The sequence below is a fragment of the Chiloscyllium punctatum genome, chromosome 9 (assembly GCF_047496795.1).
Source record: "Chiloscyllium punctatum isolate Juve2018m chromosome 9, sChiPun1.3, whole genome shotgun sequence".
NCBI lineage: Eukaryota > Metazoa > Chordata > Chondrichthyes > Orectolobiformes > Hemiscylliidae > Chiloscyllium > Chiloscyllium punctatum.
In genome coordinates, this window is record NC_092747.1 from 55,011,528 (window position 1) to 55,032,177 (window position 20,650).

The 20,650-nt window shown below is 39.5% G+C and overlaps 1 protein-coding gene across 1 annotated transcript in view; it reads left to right on the forward strand.

Annotated features, from left to right (window-relative positions):
• Nucleotides 1-20,650, forward strand: part of uxs1 (UDP-glucuronate decarboxylase 1) — a 65,035-nt gene that overhangs the window by 21,318 nt on the left and 23,067 nt on the right. Inside the window, exons 4-9 of the mRNA XM_072577566.1 lie at nt 2,821-2,864; nt 3,593-3,653; nt 11,321-11,501; nt 14,188-14,292; nt 16,040-16,099; nt 19,857-19,978. Coding sequence (XP_072433667.1) covers nt 2,821-2,864; nt 3,593-3,653; nt 11,321-11,501; nt 14,188-14,292; nt 16,040-16,099; nt 19,857-19,978 — 573 coding nt within the window. The remainder of the gene's footprint in view (nt 1-2,820; nt 2,865-3,592; nt 3,654-11,320; nt 11,502-14,187; nt 14,293-16,039; nt 16,100-19,856; nt 19,979-20,650) is intronic.

Genomic DNA, 20,650 nt, shown 5'->3' on the forward strand with positions numbered 1-20,650 from the left:
GAATCTGGTTTCCAGCATCTGCAGTCATTGTTTTTACCTCATTATAGTTTGAATCTGAAGTTTCAACTTTAACCCATTGGTTTATAGGAGGGCTGTCTATGTGCCTGTCCTATAACCTTTTTTTATTTGGGTAGGTTTTATTGTTTGAATTTCAAAATCATGCATTTTTAGTTGCAAATTACTAATGTTTTCAATCCTGATTCCTTCAGAACCCATGGGTAAGTCTAACGAGCAGCTTCAGAACAATTGCTAGAATGGACCAGGTTTGACATAGGATTGACCAGGTACAAGAGTGAAATAACTCAAGAAGCCAGTATCCTGTCACCAAGTCTGCCTTTTTTAAACATGTGGAGAGTACATACACCTACATGGGAGAAATGTCTAAGGACTATGGCCATGTTCTCTTAAGTGTTCCTTATTGGTCTTCCCTGTTATTAGCATCTAGATAAATGGCAACCTGGGGTAGACCTTGTAAAAATTTCTCTATCTTCTGCTGAAAGATTGCACAGACTGATGATGCCCCAATTGACAGTCTTGTATATTGGTACAAACCCTTTTGTCTATTAATTGTAGCCTTCTTTTAGGAATCCTTATCTAACACCAATTACAAGTACACATGGCTCATGTCCAACTTCGTGATGGATAGCCAGTCTGCCAGCTTCGCATATAAATGCTCTGCGTGAAAGATTGGGTATTTATCCAGCTGCTAAAAGCAGTTTGTTTGTTTAAAATCCCCACAAAGGCAAACCAATCCGTCGTGCTTCACAATCAGTATTACTGATACTACTTGTTCCACATACTGTACTGGTTTAATGATTTCTTTGCTTTCCAGCCTCTAATTTTGCCCATAAGGCAAGTGACACTGCATGGGCCTTTCAGAATCATGGAATTGCTTCCTGGTCAACATTGCTTCTTGGCTCCTTTGATAATTCTTAGACCTTCCTGAAAAGACTCTGGGTATTTTAATTAGGATTTTACTCAGGCAGCCATTTTTTAGTTGAATAAAGTTGAATCAGTTGAGATGAATCTTTCTGAACTAATTTCACCCCATCAAACTTGCCCCAGGCTTTTTACTAACTGAACCAGCTGCTTCTCATAAGAGACCGGAGCCGGAGTTGTATCCTTAAGCTTAGCTGAGATCTTGTGAAAATTTAAGGGTTGAAGTCCACGTTGAATTTTTGTTAAAGACTAGTTCTGCAATCGCTGATATAGCCATACCGGTATCAACCTCCGTCAATCAAGTGACCGTTTAACCAGACGTTTACTTTGGTTCTGGTTTGGATGTTATCAAGCAATTTAACTATTCTAAACCAGATGTAGGTGGACTTTCTAGGGTGTGCAGTCATCTGGATATTAGTCAATGAGTACTCTTACTCAATTTAGATCTAGTGGGATTCTTACTATCTCTAGTCCATGTACCTGTAGCAACTACAATGGCTTGCTGGCCTGAATCCTGAAGAAAATGCTAACTGTTTGGTTGAAGCTTGGCTTTGTTTTGGGGTTTTGCTGTGGGCTGACCTAGAGTCCATTTGTCCAGGGTATGTCTTGACTGAGGCTGTGTAATTCCCTTCACTCAAGTAGTATTCCCAATTTCAGTTGGACTGGTGAGGGTATCCACTTCCATCAGTGTACCCTACAGTTCATGTACTCCACTTGCTGCTTTTTCCAATGATAAAGCCAGTTGTAGTGCCTGTTTGAAGTCCATTGGGCTTCAGCAATTAGGCCCTTTTTATATGGTTATATCATTAGACCACATACCAAATGGTCTCCCAGCATCTCCTTTAGGGATAAACTAAAGTCATGTGCCTCTTCCAGTCATCTTAACCTTGTCAAAAATCTCGATATGGATTCCTCTGGTTCTCGAATTGCTAAATAAAACCGACAGCATTAATGAATTAGAGGTGGCTTGGAGTCATAATATTCCTGAACTAAATCTGTCAATTTTTGAAAGGTTTTGGTGTCTGGTACCTCAGGGAAAATTGGGTTCCTAATAACCAAAAAAGCTGTGGGTCCACAAGCTTTCAGGAGAATTAGTCATTGCCCGGGGGAAAAAAAATGCATTTTTTTCCACCTACTGAGCCCAGTCTTAAACTGCAAGATCAAACAAGTCTTGTTTCCCAAATAATGGCATGGTACCAGAAGTGTTTACCACAAGTTAAAGATGACTGTTGCGAATGAATTTCTTCAGGAGCATGTTTTTCTCTCATCACTACTGAAATAACTCCACAGAGACTGGTATCCTGAAAAGAGTCACCCTTTATTTACACATAGAGAGTCCTTGACACTGAGCCAGCTCTGAGCAGACAGATCCTGATATTCCTGTTTGTGTGTCAGCCAGGGCTCCTTCACTGGACTAGATTAACAGCCGAAACAGGGAACTCTTATTCTGAGATCCATCTGGCTGACCTCTTTACAATCATTACAAAGAGAAAACCTAAAATGTAACTCCTGGCAGATATATCTAAGTGATTTTGAAAATATAAGCAGATGGACAGAGCTCTATGCTGAATATCTTTATCTTATTTTCTCAATTACTTGTCTAAGCAGTGCGGAAAGGCTTTCTGTGTTGTATGTAATAAATAGTAATGTTGTTTTCTATAAATGAGTTTTCAGGTACATATAGATACATAGAGAAATCCTCATGTTTTGAAACATTGCAACCAAGAACCCTTGTGTGGCTTTTTCATTTGATGATTTTTGCTTTGCCAATTGTGTAGAAAATTTAATAGTGTAATTTTTCTTTCCAAAGTTGCCATTGTTAACAATATGGGAGAGAATGCATAATTTGAAAACTGATTTTGACATGCTTCCATTTTCCAGGCTTTAGCGCCCTTGAAAGAGAAAATTAAGGAAATAGAAACAAGGTACATATTGTTTTTATTTGTTTGTATTAACTTTAGATCATGTAAGTGACAAGAAGTGAAATGGTTGGAAGCTTCTGTGGAGCACAAACTTGGGTTTAGAATAAGATTGACTGACATTGTTATGAATTGTTGTAGTGAAGCAGATCAACCTTATCTCAAAGATGATGTTGACTGAAATAGGTTGAGTGACACAACTGATGTCATTATTTTAGCTTTGCTGCTGTGACTGAGTATTGTTTTGATGCAACTTTTTTGTTTCACTTTGCTCTTCTAGTGTTAACGCTCAGTTTATATCTTCATGCCACTAGACAATCTTCTGTGTACGCTTTGCTTGACACCAATATCCTTCCTCCATTTCCTCAATCGCCTTGATTGACTTCAGAACTTTGAGACATTTAAATTGGAGATATGTATTTATATTTGTAATTTGTTGAACAAATGTACTTATACTGAACTTTAGTACAGAAATATCATTGTTTGGTATGGGCAGTTACTTTTCTTACTAGAGGTTTAATAATAAAGAAGCCCATAAGTCATAAAATTCTATTTGTTTATCCACCCTCAGTGGATTTGTCTTTTTGTTATTAGTGATCTCTGTAGCTGCTGTTTTGGAGAGGTAAAGTACACCACACGAAGGAAGAGTGATGTAAATGCAATGGTAATGTAGAGGAATTAGTCATTCTACATTTTACTTTATGGAACGTTTAATTTTTTTTTGTTTTCAACAGCATATCTCAAAAGTATCCTCCGGTTAAATTCCTGTCTGAAAAGGATCGCAAGAGAATTCTGGTATGTTCTTTCTTGGTTTCCTCAGTCAAGATTAGAGTGGTGCTGGAAAAGCACAGCAGGTCAGGCAGCGTCCGAAGAGCAGGAAAATTGACGTTTCAGGCAAAAGCCCTGATGAAGGATACTGCCTGACCTGCTGTGCTTTTCCAACACCACTCTAATCATGACTCTGATCTCCAGCATCTCAAGTCCTCACTTTCGCTCCTTTCTTGGCTTCCTGTTGGTCCATCCAAGCAGCTGTATATTTAACTGTTTCTTCTGTAACAGTATTTCAGGCATTTCATTTCAGTTTTTTGTTAGTCCATTAACTGGGAGCAGGAGAGGCAGTGAAAATCTTTAGAAAGAGCAGTTCACTATTCTAGTAACTCAGTTTGAACATTGAATTTAGCATATCCCCATAATTCAGAATTCTATTGAGTTGGCCAAGACCTAAGAATGAGTTTGTCAGGCTGGACTGGTTGTGAGAGATCAAACAAGAGGCATACATTAATGCAGTGGTATTACTAGGCTGCAGATCAAATATCAGGCTGCATTAGGTTTATTATTAATAATAATAATAATAATAGGGACATGTTAGGCAGACTTCTTCAGTTAACAAAGATTACTAATTTTTTAACAAATGAAACTTATTCAAATAAATATGCAAGGATTATTGACAGAATGAGATTATAATATGCAAAAATAAATGACTTGTGTTCCAGTATCCCAAAATTAGCATGAGGGAAATGTAGGTAACAGCCAAACTATGCTCAAAAACCACACAAAATATATCAAACAGAAATTGTGACTGCAACAGGTCCCATTTGGTTTTGAACAAGTTTTCCCTCATCCCTCCTGCAACCAATATTGGTGCATTTCAGATCACAGCTCAACAATTCTTTTCTGCATGGAGCTTACTTCTGTCATCATCTGTCATCTTCTCCAACTAACTGTGACCTGGGATCTGCTCTTCAGTGACTATTGAATTGTTTTGAGTAACCTATGGAAAACAAGCTGGATTAAATCATACTGCTATAATCAATAACTTGGAACAGTCAGCAGTAGCAACGTACTCAAATGTAACATCGACTTGGAACTGTCTGGTCCCTGAATGTTCAGAGACCTAACTCTGACAGCACAAAAATGCAAACCAAAAACTCATCTTTGCTTTAGAAGCAGTTCAGAGATTTTTCTTAAGGGGAAGAATTAGTGTCATGGAGAAATTTTGAACAGGTTAGACCTGTATATATCAGAGCTTAGAAGATTGAGAGGTAACCTTATGGAAACATACAGGACCTTGAAGGGATTGAATAGGGTAGGCCAGAGGATGCTTCCTCTTGTAAGGGAAAGTAAAACTACAGGTCAGAGCTTAATACTGAGAAAGATGCTTTTGAAAAAAGGAGTTTATTTTCTCTCAATTTTTGTCAATTTTCTAAGTTTTGTTAAAGCATAAAGTTCTTAAAACCAGTGCAAGTTAGTCCAGGCTGAGTTAGATAGCTTTTTTTGACAGACAAGGAAGTTGAGGGTACCAGTAGGGAAGTGCAGCTGAAACACAACTGAATTAGCCATGATCTTATTTGAACGGTGGAGTAATCTCAAAAGGGCCAAATGACCTACTCCTACTCCTATGTTGTTTTCAAACTTAATGTGGTGTCCATTGTATCATGATCACTATTTCTCGTGTACCTTTTATGTTTAAATTACTAATTAACCCTGCTTTATTGCGCAATAATGAATCCAACATCGCTCAATCCATTTTGCAGATCTAATGTGCATTCAGATAGTGCCTGCAGTTTAATTTTCAAATGGTACCATTTTCCAAGTGGACCTTATTCTCTGATGCACTGTTACTCCTGTTAAACTCCATGTCCTGTTCTGCCCTATTCAGCTTGCCTGCGACCACATGCAACATTTTTATGTTGCTTCTCATATTTTTGTCTTTCAATTTCTAAACCTCGTTTTACCCAGACCCTCCTTCCACTCTGTTTTTCCCTCCTACACTCTTGCATTTGCATGCTTACTTATCATGACCTACATCACTACCATATGCTTTTGCTTTGTCCTTTCTCTTTTTAACTTTATTGATCTCCCCTCATAAACCATCCCCTTAGCATTTCGCATAAACGTCTCTCTAAAGCCTTAGTTATATGACTTATAATGTTGGTATCAGGTGTGGTTCAAATGGAAATCATGCCAATAGTCCCTTTTATCCCCTGGTAATGATGCTAGGACCCCTTAATTACAGCTCATATCACTCAAGCCAACCCTTGAGCTATAGCTTTATCTCTGATCCTATCTACTCTATGTCACTTCACTATTCAGTTAGGTAGTAATGCAGAGGTTATTAACATTGTGGTTCTGATTTTGTATTTAGTCTTTAGCTGTTATATTCCATGGCAGAATCTCTTTCTTAGTTGTTACTGATATCCATGTGCATCCACAACTGGACTGGTCCTCCCCAGCCCAGAGAGATTATCATAACCCCGCATTCTGTGAATGAATGAGTTAAGAAAAATCCTTGGCCCTCAGGCTTCATACGCTTTGCTATAAAGAACAGTGTACCTCTTCCCCTGAAGTGGGAATTCAATCACCAGTAATCAGACAAGACTCTAGTTTCTTTATTCACTGATTTGTTTGGTCATGTGAAAGAGGGATTGTACATATCTGAAGATGGCACACAAATTCCCATGGTTAGTTACACTTGATTACAGTTATACTTTTTCAGCAAGTTTAAGTCACTTACGTTAATCCAATTACATAGTTTATGGTCATCCAGCTGTACAGTTAGTTTTGTTATACAAATAGCATTTTTCTGGTATCACTTGAACCTCTCACTACTAACTTTGCAGAAGCAGTTACTGGTTGCAACTGGTTCTAGCAACCTGATTTGTGCTATCTTCAACTTGGGTATTTTCACAGCCCTTTTACCCCCAAAACCTACTGTGTCCCCAATTATAGGTACATTGCTTTATACTTGCTCTCTCCTCTTCCCACCCCACTCCCACCTGAATGGCCCTCTGCCATTGGTCAATTTGCACAGAACCTCCTCCTGACCACAAAAGCTGGGAGAACTGTTGGGCATTTGCTGAGGCTCCTTCATTGATATGTTCAGTGTCCTTGTCCATGCCTCACGCAGTCTCTCAGACCTTACCAAAGAACAGATCAGAAATACGTAGGCTCGTGGCTGTGACTGTCTCCTGGAAACCTCTGCCCTCTTTGATGTATCTGATGTTCAAACTCCATTTTAGATGGTAGTGGTGAGTGGTTTGGAAGATGTCGGACAGACACCAGAGAGTCATGTCATATGCTGTAGGATTCTGACCTGCTGTTGTAGTCACAGTATTTATATGATTAGTTCAGTTTCTGGTCAGTGGTAGCTCCCAGGATGATGTTAGTGGCAGATTCAGCAATGGTCATTCCAATGAATGTCGAGGAACATTGATTAGATTCTCTTCTCTGTTTTAGGTGGTCATTATCTGGCAATTGTGTGCTGTTGAAGCATTTGCACACTGTTTTATTTCACTAATTAGATGTTAGATTAGAAATATCACAACTGCTGTCTGTAAGATATATGAAATATGTTAAGATGTTTAACATAATACTTGCAACTCATCAGTAGTAGATTACTGACCTGGACTAAAGGAATAAAATCTTAAAACTCTCCAACAATTACCTATCTACAACTATGATAACTCTGAGCACTCACCAGCTGGTAGAGACTGAAAAAGATTACACGTCCCCCTCCACGCTGCAGTCCCACTTGTATGAAATTCCCAAGTTAGCACTTATTCCTCATGGAGCCTAGCACTGGGATTACATTAAACAACAATCTGTAGCTGTACACAGTTTATCCCATGATGATCAGCAGAGTGATGCCTTTGTTATGGGGAAAATCACCAACCTCTGAGTCAGAGTCAGGGTTCAAGGACAGAGTTTATTGTACAAGTAAATACCGGAGCTCTTGGGAGAGAGAGAGAGAGAGAGAGACACCAACAGCACAGTGGTCACATGTGAGTCTTCTCTCGACCAGGAGTACATGTCAAGTTACTTTTATACATTTTTTAGTAATAGATCAGTGATGAGGTTATTGTCTTTGTAACATGGTTTGTTTATGGTATACACTGCCGAATCATTAATAGTTTTGGTGCAGTTGTTGTCAATTCCAGTACAGCCTTTGTTCATTTCAGCACAGTCATTGTCCATTTCAGTGTCTGCATGGAAGTCCATTGCTGCAGTAATGAGTGCTAATCGCTCGCCCTGAGAAGGGCAATTACGACAGCCCTGGCTATTATCACTCTGTATTGAGTCTGTATCAAGCTGTTAGCATTTCTATCAATGGTGTTGACTGGTCCCAGATGCTTCGGGCAGTGTACACTACTCCTGTATATTCTCTCCCCCATCTGCCTTAAACTAATTAACGAGGTTGTGAGTGCATTGTGCTGACATTCTGGGGCCCCTGGCAGTGTCTATATTTGCTCTGCTGTCTGTCTCCACATTGTGGTCTGGCAGCCACCTGATGTGTCAAGTGGCCAACTGATGGCTCAGCGGCCATCTTGTGTGTCTGTATGCCTAGTGTCACCCTGCCCTGTGCCATCTCCCACTTTACTTTGATAATTGTTACAAATGCTTCAGACACTTTGCTGAAAAGGGTCATAGTCTTTGCATCTCACACATTGAGGCTCTGAACCCTCCTTCTAGCCGAGGAGAAGTTCACATAGATGGTGGAGGAGTACTGGTTTTCTTTGCTTGACCAGTTCATGTGGTGTAGGAGCAGCAGATTTGGAGTTTTGCCAATGGAAAGCAAGTTAATAACTTTGCTAATTTCCTTCGTGGTGGGTATAATTTCGGCTATACCTTCACAAGCGGGCTCCACAGTAGCTACACTTCATTGGAAATTATTTTCTCCCGAGAGCACATAAGATATAGTGGTGTGCCTGTTTTTCCAACTGTCTTTTTCAGTCAGTGAAAAACTTTCCATTTTTTGTTTAAATGGACTTCTTGTCTTTACTGATGAATCTATTGCTTTCTTTTACCATATCAAATGTGACTGTAGGATTCTGTGTTGAAAGATGTCTGGATATTCTGGCAAAATTGTAACTGTACTGATTGTTACAGGATCTAGCATTTATAATATTATTTACAAAAATGTAAATACAACATTTACACCAGACTTTATTTTGAGTATCTCTAAGTGCAGTCAGAATCCTTTTCCACGGAGCTTCCTTCTAATATGAGAGTGGATTGCTTGGGTTCAATGTCAGTTCCATCTCAGCAATGTTTGCTTCAAACTAGAGGCTATTTATTTGTTCCTGCTTTTTATTGTCTGGTATTGTAAATGCCTTGAGGTACACTGCAGTTACCATTTTACAATGTAGAGCCTTCTATCATTCATAAGAATATTTTGATTTTGATGTTTTCTTACTTTCAGTCTAGATCTAGTCAGTTGAATTAGTCTGCATTCTATCCGCCTCTTAAGTATTACCTTCTGCTTATTATTTTAACTCTTTATCCCTAAACCCCCATGTTTATAATTCTAAGCCATTGATAATTATGCCACAGAGGTTAGCTAATATCAAGTTTGATGCTAATCTGTTTCTTTCCACTCAAATTGAAAATAGATAATAACATAGTCACTATTTTCCAAGATGTTTACATGTTAGAATTTTGTTACTGCTTTAAGCATTCTGCTTAGAATTTTTCAAATCCTTGGTACAGATTGACAAGCCACTCCCATATTCACAACATAGATTGAGTGCTATGAGTAAATCGATTTTTACTTTGTACTTCTTCCTAACTGTTTACTATCTAAGCTAATGGCACTATTACAATAATCGTGAGGAACATTGACACGCTGATGGACAGGGAAAATCAGGTTGTAGCAGATCCCAAGTAAAGGAATTTCTGGAATGTCTTTGGAGTAATTTGTGGTAGATTCTCTCAGGAGCAGACAATTCTGGATTTGCATAATGAGGCAGACTTGATGAGGGAGCTCAAGGTGAAGGAACCCCTAGGTGCAGGGACCAACACATGATAGAATTCACCCTGTAGTTTGAGAGGGAGAAGCTTGAATCAGATGTAACTGCATCACAATTGAGTAAAGGCAGCTGCAAGTTTGAGGGAGGACTTGGCCAGAGTTAATTGGAACAGAAGCCTAGCAGGGAAGATGATGGAGCAGCAATGACAGGAGTTTCTGGGGGTAAATTATTGATGGACAGCATAAATTTATACCAAGGAAGAAGAAATATACTGAGGGAAGGACGAGGCAGCCATAGCTAACGAGAAATCAGGAGCAGCATAAAAGCAAAAGAAAAAACATACATTGTGATAAAGATTAGTGGGAAGCCAGTGGATTTGGAATCCTTTAAAAACCAGCAGAGGAGAACTTTCCAAAAAAATCAATAAGATGAAATGAGGTTAAGCTAACTATTAATATAAGCAATTACAAGAATTATTTAGATATATAAAAGGTGAGAGAAGCAAGAGTCTAACATTGGACCACTGGCAAATGAGGCTGGCAAAGTCGTAATGGGGAACAAAGGAATGATGGGGGAACTGAATAGGTATTTTGCATCTGCCTTCATAATGAAAAATACCAGTAGCATTCCCAAATTTCAAGAGCGTCAGGTGGCAGAGATGAATGTATTGGCGAAAAGATGGTGCTTGGGAAGCTGAAAGATCTGTAGGTGGCTAAATCACTTGGAGCGATTGGACTATACCCTAAGGTTCTGAAGGAGGTAGCTGAGGTGATTATGGAGGCATTGCTGGTGATCTTTCAGGAATTACTGGAGTCAGAGGGTTGCAAATGACTTGAAAATGGGGACAATCCAGGAAACTAGAGACCAGTGCGTCTCACATTGGTGATTGAGAAGCTATTGGATAAATCCTTAGGGATAGGATTTAGAAAAACATGGCCTAATTTGGGGCAATCAGCATGGCTTTGTGCAGGGCAGGTCATGTCTTACTAACTTGATTGAATTTTTCAAGGAGGTGACAAAGGTAATTGATGAGGGTAGAACAGTGGAGCTGTCTACATGGATTTTAGTAGGGCTTTCGACAAGGTCTCTCCTGGTAGGCTCATGCAGAAGATTCAAGATGCAAGGGATCCACTGTGACCTGTGTGCATGAATTCAGAATTAGCTTGCCCGTAGAAGACAGAAGGTAGTTGTGGAAGGGTGTTTTTCAGGCTGGAGGTCAATGGCTAGTGGTGTTCCACAGAGAATCCTAGATGAAAACCCAGAGGGTGGGTTAGTAACTTCGCAGATGATAGAAAAATCGGTGGAGTTGTGAATAATGTGAACAGTTGTCAAAGAATACAACAGGATGGAGATCAGTTGCAGTTAGTTAGTTTTTGAGGAGTAAGGGGATCAGGGGTTACAGGGAGAAAGCAGGAGAATAGGATTAAGAAACATATCAGCTATGACCGAATGGTGGAACAGACTTGACCAGCTGAATAGCCTAATTCTGCTCCTATGTCTAATGGTCTTCTCACTAGGGCCAACAGTTGCTCATGAACCCACCTAGAAATGAGCCTGTATTTTTATTGGTTTCCTTTCGCTGTCTCTTCCTCTTTGAACATGGTGCATATATTTGTATCAAGCTACCCTGTATCTTTTTATGTAATGGAGGCAGGGTATTGAGGGGCTAAATTGAATTGATGTGATTTGCACATTAGTTCTGTTTCCTGTTTTCAGATAACTGGAGGAGCTGGATTTGTAGGTTCTCACCTTGCTGATAAGCTTATGATGGATGGTCATGAAGTAACGGTCGTTGACAACTTTTTCACAGGCCGGAAAAGGAATGTGGAACATTGGATTGGACATGAAAACTTTGAATTAATCAATCATGATGTTGTCGAACCATTATACATTGAAGGTAAGTAATAGTTAACTCGTTATCTTTCCATATTTATGGGATTTGTACACAAAATGGCTGCCGAGATGATTGGATTTCAAGGCAGGTATTGGTCAGGGCATTGGGGGGGAGGTAACCCTCTTACATGTCCTTAAAGTACTGACACGGGTTATTTTCTGCTTATCTAAGAGGATAAAGAGGTATCGGTTTGGTGTCTTAACTGAAAATCAGTGCGTCTGACACTATAGTATTCCTTTAATGTGTCTTGTTTGTAGGGGCCACATGTTTGTGCTTGAGGACTAGGGTTTGAACTTGCAAATTTGTGACACTGTAAAATTAATACTAGCAGAACTCTGGCTTACCTACAGGAGACTTTTTTGTTTACTTTATCTGGGCGGCATGGTGGCACAGTGGTTAGCAGAGACCCGGGTTCAGTTCCCGCCTCAGGCAACTGTCTGTATGGAGTTTGCACATTCTCCCCGTGTCTGCATGGGTTTCCTCCGGGTGGTCGGGTTTCCTCCCACAGTCCCAAAAAAAATGTGCAGGTTAGGTGAATTGGCCATGCTAAATTGCCCGTCGTGTTAGGTGAAGGGGTAAATTTAGGGGAATGGGTCTGGGTGGGTTGCTCTTTGGAGGGTCGGTGTGGACTTGTTGGGCCGAAGGGCCTGTTTCCACACTAAGTAATCTAATATAATCTAATAAAACACTTCATGATTTTGAGTGCCTCTATCTGCTTCACCTTCTGTGCAGCAAGAAAAACAACCAAAGCTTTCCAGTTTATTTGTGACTGAAGTCCTCTCAAGAGCCTTGACATGCTTCCCAAAGTGTAGTGTCTAGAAATAGCCATGATTTTAGCTGAACTTTTTGGTTTATAAAGGTTTAGCAAAATTTCCTTGCTTTTTTTCCCTTTTCCATTTTATAAACTGGAGGATTATTAATTCCCTTTTGTCGCTTTCACAACATATCTTGTCTCCATTGAAAACTTTGTATATCCTATGTTAGAGAGATGTACAGCATGTAAACAGACCCTTCGGTCCAACCTGTCCATGCCGACCAGATATCCCCAACCCAATCTAGTCCCACCTGCCAGCACCCAGCCCATATCCCTCCAAACCCTTCCTATTCATATACCCATCCAAATGCCTCTTAAATATTGCAATTGTACCAGCCTCCACCACTTCCTTTGATAGCTCATTCCATACACGTATCATCCTCTGTGGAAAAAGTTGCCTCTTAGGTCTCTTTTATATCTTTCCCCTCTCACCCTAAACCTATGCCCTCTAGTTCTGGACTCCCTGACCCCAGGGAAAAGACTTTGCCTATTTATCCTATCCATCCCCCTCATAATTTTGTAAACCTCTGTAAGGTCACCCCTCAGCCTCCGACGCTCCAGGGAAAGCAACCCCTGCCTGTTCAGCCTCTTCCTGTAGCTCAAATCCTCCAACCCTGGCAACATCCTTGTAAGTCTTTCCTGAACCCTTTCAAGTTTCACAATATCTTTCCTATAGGAAGGAGATCAGAACTGTAAGCAATATTCCAACAGTGGCCTAACCAATGTCCTGTACAGCCACAGCATGACCTCCCAACATGTACTCAATACTCTGCCCAATAAAAGAAAGCATACCAAACACCGCCTTCACTATCCTATCTACCTGCGACTCCACTTTCAAGGTGCTATGAAGCTTCACTCCAAGGTCTCTTTGTTCAGCAACACTCCCTAGGACCTTACCATTAAGTGTATAAGTCCTGCTAGGATTTGCTTTCCCAAAATGCAGCACCTCGCATTTATCTGAATTAAGCTCCATTGGCCAATCTGGTCCAATAAGACTTGAAAGAATAGTTATATCGCATTCAAAGTGTGAATATTGTTTCTCTTTCCACTGATGCTTCCAGATCTATTAGATTTTTCCAGCATTTTCTCTTTCCATATTAGTGATTGTTATTTCTGGTAAGTGAATGAATGAAGTTGTTCCTAGCCTCCACCCATTCCCACCAGCAGAGCTGATCATTCTTATGACAAGACTTTAACTTGATACACTCATCTCCCTGCTCCACTGGTTCATATTATATGAAGAGAAGGAAATCTTCACGTGCCCGAGTTATCATTCCTCACTCAAGGTTCCATCAAAGGAAAGTTTTCTTATTGTCTGTTTGCTAGGATATTTGCTAGTACAGTATTAGTTTTTCTGATGGTATGGTAGTCGTCATAGCCCCAAAATAATTGGGGTGAAGTGCTTTGTGATGGAGGAGCTAAGTACATAAAGTATTTATTTCTGTAAAACCATCTACAAGGCAGTTAGGTAGAATAATCTTTATGGTATCACCAAGTATTTGTGACCCTAAATTTATCAAATAAATCAAGAGAACTCTAAAATGTGGTGTTGATTCTTGAAAGCTTTAGATTTTTACTCCACATTGAATGTATTTGGTTAAATGAGAATGTTACAATAAGCTTCCTGTATATTTAAGAAATGGTTAATTTCATTTATAAAGCATTATTTGATATCTTCCGCTTTTGTGCTATCATGTTTGCCCTTGATTTTCAGTTGGTAAATTAACCAAGCAGTTCAGAGATTGGGGTTATGATTACAGAAACATCGCAATCAAATGCAACAAGAGAGTAGATTATTTATAATTATCTGTAGCATTAGCAATCACTTAAGAGTTTGTTATGTAATAAATCATTTTGTGTTTTGTTTGAAAACAGTGGATCAGATTTATCACCTGGCGTCACCAGCATCTCCTCCAAATTATATGTATAACCCAATCAAGACACTGAAGACAAATACTATTGGGACATTAAACATGTTAGGTATGGCATTTGGTTTTTTCCATTATTTTTATTGTTCAGGTATTCCTGCTCATGTCCCTGTCTTTAGGCCACAAAGCTGTTGGCTGCAATAACTCCCAGGCCTACCAGCGTGAGGCTGCCTCCACTTATCTGGCCTCTACAAGGAGCTGGGTCGTGTAATCTCACCAGTGGGCCCTCCAAATTGTCCCCAGTTGGGTGCTGAAGCATGTAGTTGGCTACATACTTCAATATCCATTTGTCTTCTGCTCCTGAGTCATAGAAATTAGGTGCAGGAGTAGGCAATTCAGCCATTTGAGCTTGTTTTTGCCACTCAATCTTGGCTGATCATCCAACTCTGTACTCTATTTGATTCCTTTAGTCTAAGAATGATATTGAACTCCTTGAAAACATCCAATGTTATGGCCTTGGATGTTAACCAAGGTTAACCCACTTTCTGGGGCAAAGCTCACCACTCTGAGTGAAAAAAAATTCTCTTTATCTCAGTCCTAAATGATTTACTCTGTAGTTTTTACTTTAAATCAACCTGTTCAGAAATGTTATGACACTCCTCTGGAGCAGGTGGGTCTTGAACCCAAGTTTCTGGCTCAGGGCAGGGACAGTACCACTGCACTACGAGCCATCCTTATATTGTGATACCTTGTTCTGAACTCTCTGGTCATCAGTAACATTCCCCCTCCGCCCCGCCGTCCCTGTCTAATCCTATTGGACAATACTAGTGTGTGGAGTCCTAACCATCTAGTTTCTCTTCATATATCAGTCCTGCCATTCCAGGAATCAGTCTGGTAAGCTGTTGTATCACTCCCACCATAACCAGAACATCCTCCCTCAGATAAGGAGACCAAAACTGCACACAGTACTCCAGATGCAGTCTCACCAAGACTGCGAGCAATTGCAATGAACAGGGGCAGCTTGGTGGCATAGTGGTTAGCACTGGTGCCTTACAGCACGGGACCTGGGTTCAATTCCAGCCTTGGGCGACTGTCTGTGTGGAGTTTGCACATTCTCCCCATGGCTCCTGTTTCCTCCCACAGTCCAAAGATGTGAATTGGCCATGCTAACTTGTCCATAGTGTTAGGTGCATTAATCAGAGGGAAATGGGTCTGTTACTTTTTGGAGGGTAGGTGTTGACTTGTTGGGCCGAAGGGCCTGTTTCCACACTGTGTAGGGAATCTAATCTACTCGAATCCCTCCTCCCATACTCTAATCCTCTTGCTATGAAGGCCAACATACCACTTACTGCCTCCAGTGCCTGCTGCACATGCATGCTTACTTTCAGCGACAGTATACAAGGAGACCTAGGTCTCATTGCACCTCCCCCTTTCCAAATCCAGCTCCATTCAGATAATCTGCTTCCAGAGTAGATAACCTCTCCTTTATTTACATTATACTTCACCTGTCAGGCATTTGCCCACTCACTCAACTTGTCCAAATCTGAGCATTATACACTCTGGCAGGAAGAAGATCTGAGCAACCCAGGGCTGCCTGAAGACTGCAAGACAAAAATCTTTGACAGCATGTCTTTATTTCCAACAACTTAACTTCTGTATTACCAAGTGACTGTTTAGAAATGGATCATTTAGCCCATAATGCCCGTGCCAACTCCTTGATATACCTATCCAATTGACAATGTTCTGTCACTCCTTCTGAATGGACTAACAAATTTACGTTTAAAATGAAACTTGTATGAAAGATCATAATATCTGACCATATATATGTAAAATCAAGAATTATTTTCTTTTTATTTCAGGATTAGCAAAACGTGTTGGTGCACGTCTCCTATTAGCCTCAACTTCTGAGGTTTATGGAGGTAAGGTGCAAGCTTATATTTGCTCTTTTACTACCTGCCTTCGTTAAAAGGTATAGATTACTATGGTTATGTAAAATGTGTATTAAATTCTGCAATATCAAGCTTTTCTTCACCAAGTAACGTTGTCCTCACTGAATGAATCATGGGTGATGTTCAGTATTATCAGAATACTACAAGAGAAAAGTTCAATTATTTTGAGTTTGACCACTAATCCTAAAGAAATCAAGATACCTGTACCCTTGTCAGTGTCGCTCAGTTCCTTCATTTTACCTTGCTTTGTGCATTATAATTATTGATCAGTGGAAATCTGTTAATGGAGATTTCCATTGTAACATCTACCTTTTCCTAACCTGAATTAAGATAGATAATTGATTGGACCATTCCAATTTAGGATATGTTGAAATTAACATGTCCATCTCCTCTCTATTCACCTTTAATGCTGTTGGCATCAGCCTCCTTATGAATCAGTTTTGAGAGACATAGTTTTGTCGAAAACAGTGCTGTGATTTTGGTATTTTGATCTTAGGTTTATTATTTTTGTCAAAAATATTATGAATGCTCAAATATACCCTGCAGAATCTGTAGAAATCTCTAGGACTACTGTAGTCATTTGAGATTACGTCGAAAAATTAGATTAGGAAGGCAAAGGAAACTGAAAAGAAAATTGTCAAAAGAACTATTTTACATACAAGATCATTTCCCATTATTGCATATTAAAGTTCAGAATGAGTAAATGTCACAGGTAGACTATCTCTTTGATGGGTCTTGTACTTACTAATAATCAGAATTGTGGATATTGTTTCCCCAGTAGACACTGCTGCTTTCACTGACCTCTCTTAATTCTGATTCAACCTCATTCATGTAATTTCACCTTTTTAGGCAAGTTGTTGATTTCCTTGTTTTTAGTCTTTTGTCGCCTTTCATTTGGTTCTATTTTTTCTATTTAAATTTTCTAGCGTTTACTTAACCCTTTGTTTTGTCACCATCCTTGCTGTTATGTGGAGTATAGTTCTTGCATTCATGATGGGCATTCCCTTCAGAATTTCTGTTCTCATATGGGGACTAAATGGGAAGGTAGTATTGTAAAACAATATGCAGATGGAGTTGTCATGGCGTAACTGAGGTTGTCCCTCTCCTCTGTCGAGGATGCATTCGCAAATGTTTTTTATCTTCTGCAGTCCAACAAACTTCAGTTGATCTGGCACTACTTTTTCAATGGCTGTGAAAGTAAATGTTGCCTTGAACTTCTATGTAACCGATTTGTCTGAGTAGTCAAGCTATGCATTGTTGCAAAAATCTGAAGCTTTGTTTACTACGTTAAATGATTTCACTTTTTCAAATGCTTTGTCAATACATTCTGAAGTTATCAGGATGTTTAAATTTTCAAGTGAGCAGGAAATCATTGTTGGATGTGTGAAGTCTTGCAGTCATCTTTCATTCACGAAGCAATCAACTTATAATTCATATGTGATGGTAGATGCCAGCTGTCTGAGAATTTTTCAAGTATTTATTTTTTGCCACTCCATGTTGCCAAAAATCAAGGTATCTTTTAGACCTATGATGTCTACCTGTGAAATAACTTGGCTGCCAAGAAAAAAACAAATTGGCTATAATTTGCATCAAATTGAGCCATATGTCTCAAGGATTACAATGGGTCTAATTAATGGCTAATTGAAATAAAGATTCTGGTACTTGAGCAAAACTGAGCTTGACCTGTTGTACAACCCCTCCCAAAATTTTTCTGAACGCTTAATATTACACAGCTTTACCAATATCCCATCCGATGAAGGAAAGTGCATTCTTGACCACTCCATTGACATGCGTTGCCACCTTCAGGGAACAATGTACCTGAACATCCAGATCTCTTTCTACTCAATTTCCCCAGGGACTTTTCCGTTTAATGTGTAGTTCACTTAATTGGATCTTCCAAACGCATCACCTTACATTTACCTGGAATGAAGTCCATCTGCCATTTCTGTGCCCAACTCTCCAATCTATCTATATTCTGCTTCATTCTCTGACAGTCCCCTTCACTATCTGCTGCTCCACCAATCTTAATGTCATTCGCAAACGTGCTAATTAGGCCACCTATACCTGCCTCCAAGGCTGTACAGGACATTGGTTAGGTGACTGTTGGAATATTGCATGCAATTCTGGTCTACTTCCTAACGAAAAGGTGTTGTGAAACTTGAAAGGGTTCAGAAAAGATTTACAAGGATGTTGCCAGGGTTGGAGGATTTGAGCTATAGGGAGAGGCTGAACAGGGTGGGTTGTTGGAGGTTGAGGGGTGACCTTATAGAGGATTACAAAATTGAGGGGCATGGATAGGATAAGTATACCAAGTACTTTTCCTGGGGTCAGGGAGTCCAGAACTAGAGGGCATAGGTTTAGGGTGAGAGGGGAAAGATATAAAAGAGACGTAAAGGGTAATTTTTTCACAGAGGGTGGTACTGTGTGGAATGAGCTGCCAGAGGAAGTGGTGGAGGCTGGTGCAATTGCAACATTTAAATGGCATTTGGATGGGTATGAGTAGAAAGAGTTTGGAGGGATATGGGCCAGGTGCTGGCAGGTGGGACTAGATTGGGTTGGAGACATCTGGTCAGCTTGGATGGGTTGGACCGAAGGGTCTGTTTCAATGCTGTACATCTCGATGACTCAGTAGAGTCACCATGCAAATGGCAGGAGAAAGGTTGTTTCTGAAAAGAGCAGTAAAAATGAATCATACTCATTCCAGATTAAGTGATTCAGCAAGGAATATATTCACTGCTATCCATTATTTGGCCTCCTCTGCAATCCATTCGTCAGAAGTCTGCCCAAATAAAAAGTGAATTCTGGCAGCATACTGGAAATGATAGAGATTTTCCCTAAATTAGTTTCCTCCCTGATGCTTGACTTTAATGGCTGTAAGTCGGGGGGGTGTATCCTTCTTTCTATGCTAGACATCCTTGTAGATGCTAATCCTAACCAAATAAGGTAATGGCAAGATTACTGATAGGTATCACTGATGTTCTGGGCAGAGATACTTTTTAATTTCTACAGAATCAAAGATGGCTGTGCAGCTTCTGGCATTATCTTTGTTCTAACTATAGCTAATGATTGGCTTTTGTCATTCCGGTCAGTATGTTGCTCATTTTACTCTCTTTCCTTGCTTCTTCTAATCTTCCATTCTCAAGGTTTAAACCAAATTCTTCTTTGTTATTCTACTTCTGATGTCCCCTGCATGTAGTTTGAATGAAATTGGACTGTGAGGTCGTGTTCGGGATATTGCAGATTCATTTAGAACACAATATAAAGGGAAATTTAGTGATTATCAGAGAAAATAATGCTAGCATTCTTGTAACAAATGTCTTTCCACTATGTGATTTGATGTGACAGTATAGTCTATGTTAAGTTAATGAACCACAAAGTGCCCGTGTGTGAAAGGAGCAGGATAAATATAATAAATGCAATGCTTTGTGCATGACCATGCTGACTGATTTTGCATTCTGGTTGAATTATATTAAGTTAATTTATTTGAGTGTTGTGAATAGCTTCATTACTTGGGTACATGCCTGTGCTGTAAGTCAGATGTAAAGTTACCATTGTCCCTATTGCCAAACAGGATAGCATCTTGCACTTTCTTGATAGTGTTAGTATCATTCACAAGACCTTGGACCGAGCAGACAGCTGCTTACTAAACAGACGTTTCAACAGTTATAGGGTTTTATGGTTATTTATTGTACTATTTTTAATTGTTACTTTTTAAATATTGCTAAAGATCCAGAGGTTCACCCACAACGTGAAGATTACTGGGGCCATGTTAATCCTATTGGTCCGAGAGCCTGCTACGACGAGGGTAAAAGAGTAGCTGAAACTATGTGTTATGCCTACATGAAGCAGGTTAGTCATACTTCAACGGTACATTTAGCTAACAAACTGGGTTAAAACATATTCTTCAAAATTTTCACCTCTGGCCAGTATGTTTTAACAACAATAACATTTTAAATAAATAAGCATGCATCGTTTTGAGAACTTGAGCATCATTCTTTCATATAATGCAAGAATTTAGCCTTACTTAATATAAACCTGTGCCAGGTATTCATTCTTTGACTTCTCTATACTATGTAGAAAGCTGCGTTATTTTAGATGTAACATTTTTAATTGCATTTTTACAGAAGTTAAGTATAAATGATTAAACATTAATCATGGAAAGCATCTACAAACATTTCTGTAATTTGTTGTGTAATGCTGTACAATACAGCTTTTGAAAAGTATTCTTGAAGATAGGTTCACCTTCACTTTAGAACTTTATAAAAATGTCACTGTTAAAAAGAAGCAGGCAAAATCGCTCCCTTTCTTGCTATGCTCATTGAGAAATCTCCCAGATGGTTATAATACTACTATCTGTTGCAGGCATGTATTCATGAACAACATACTTGTAGGATTCCAACAGTAGTTCATGATACAAGATTAGCCTTATTGACAGCTTTATAAGTAGGGCCTGAGCCATTTTCTCAATGTGGAAACTTGAGAGGGCACACTCAAATCCATCCCGTGCAGTATTGGCTACCC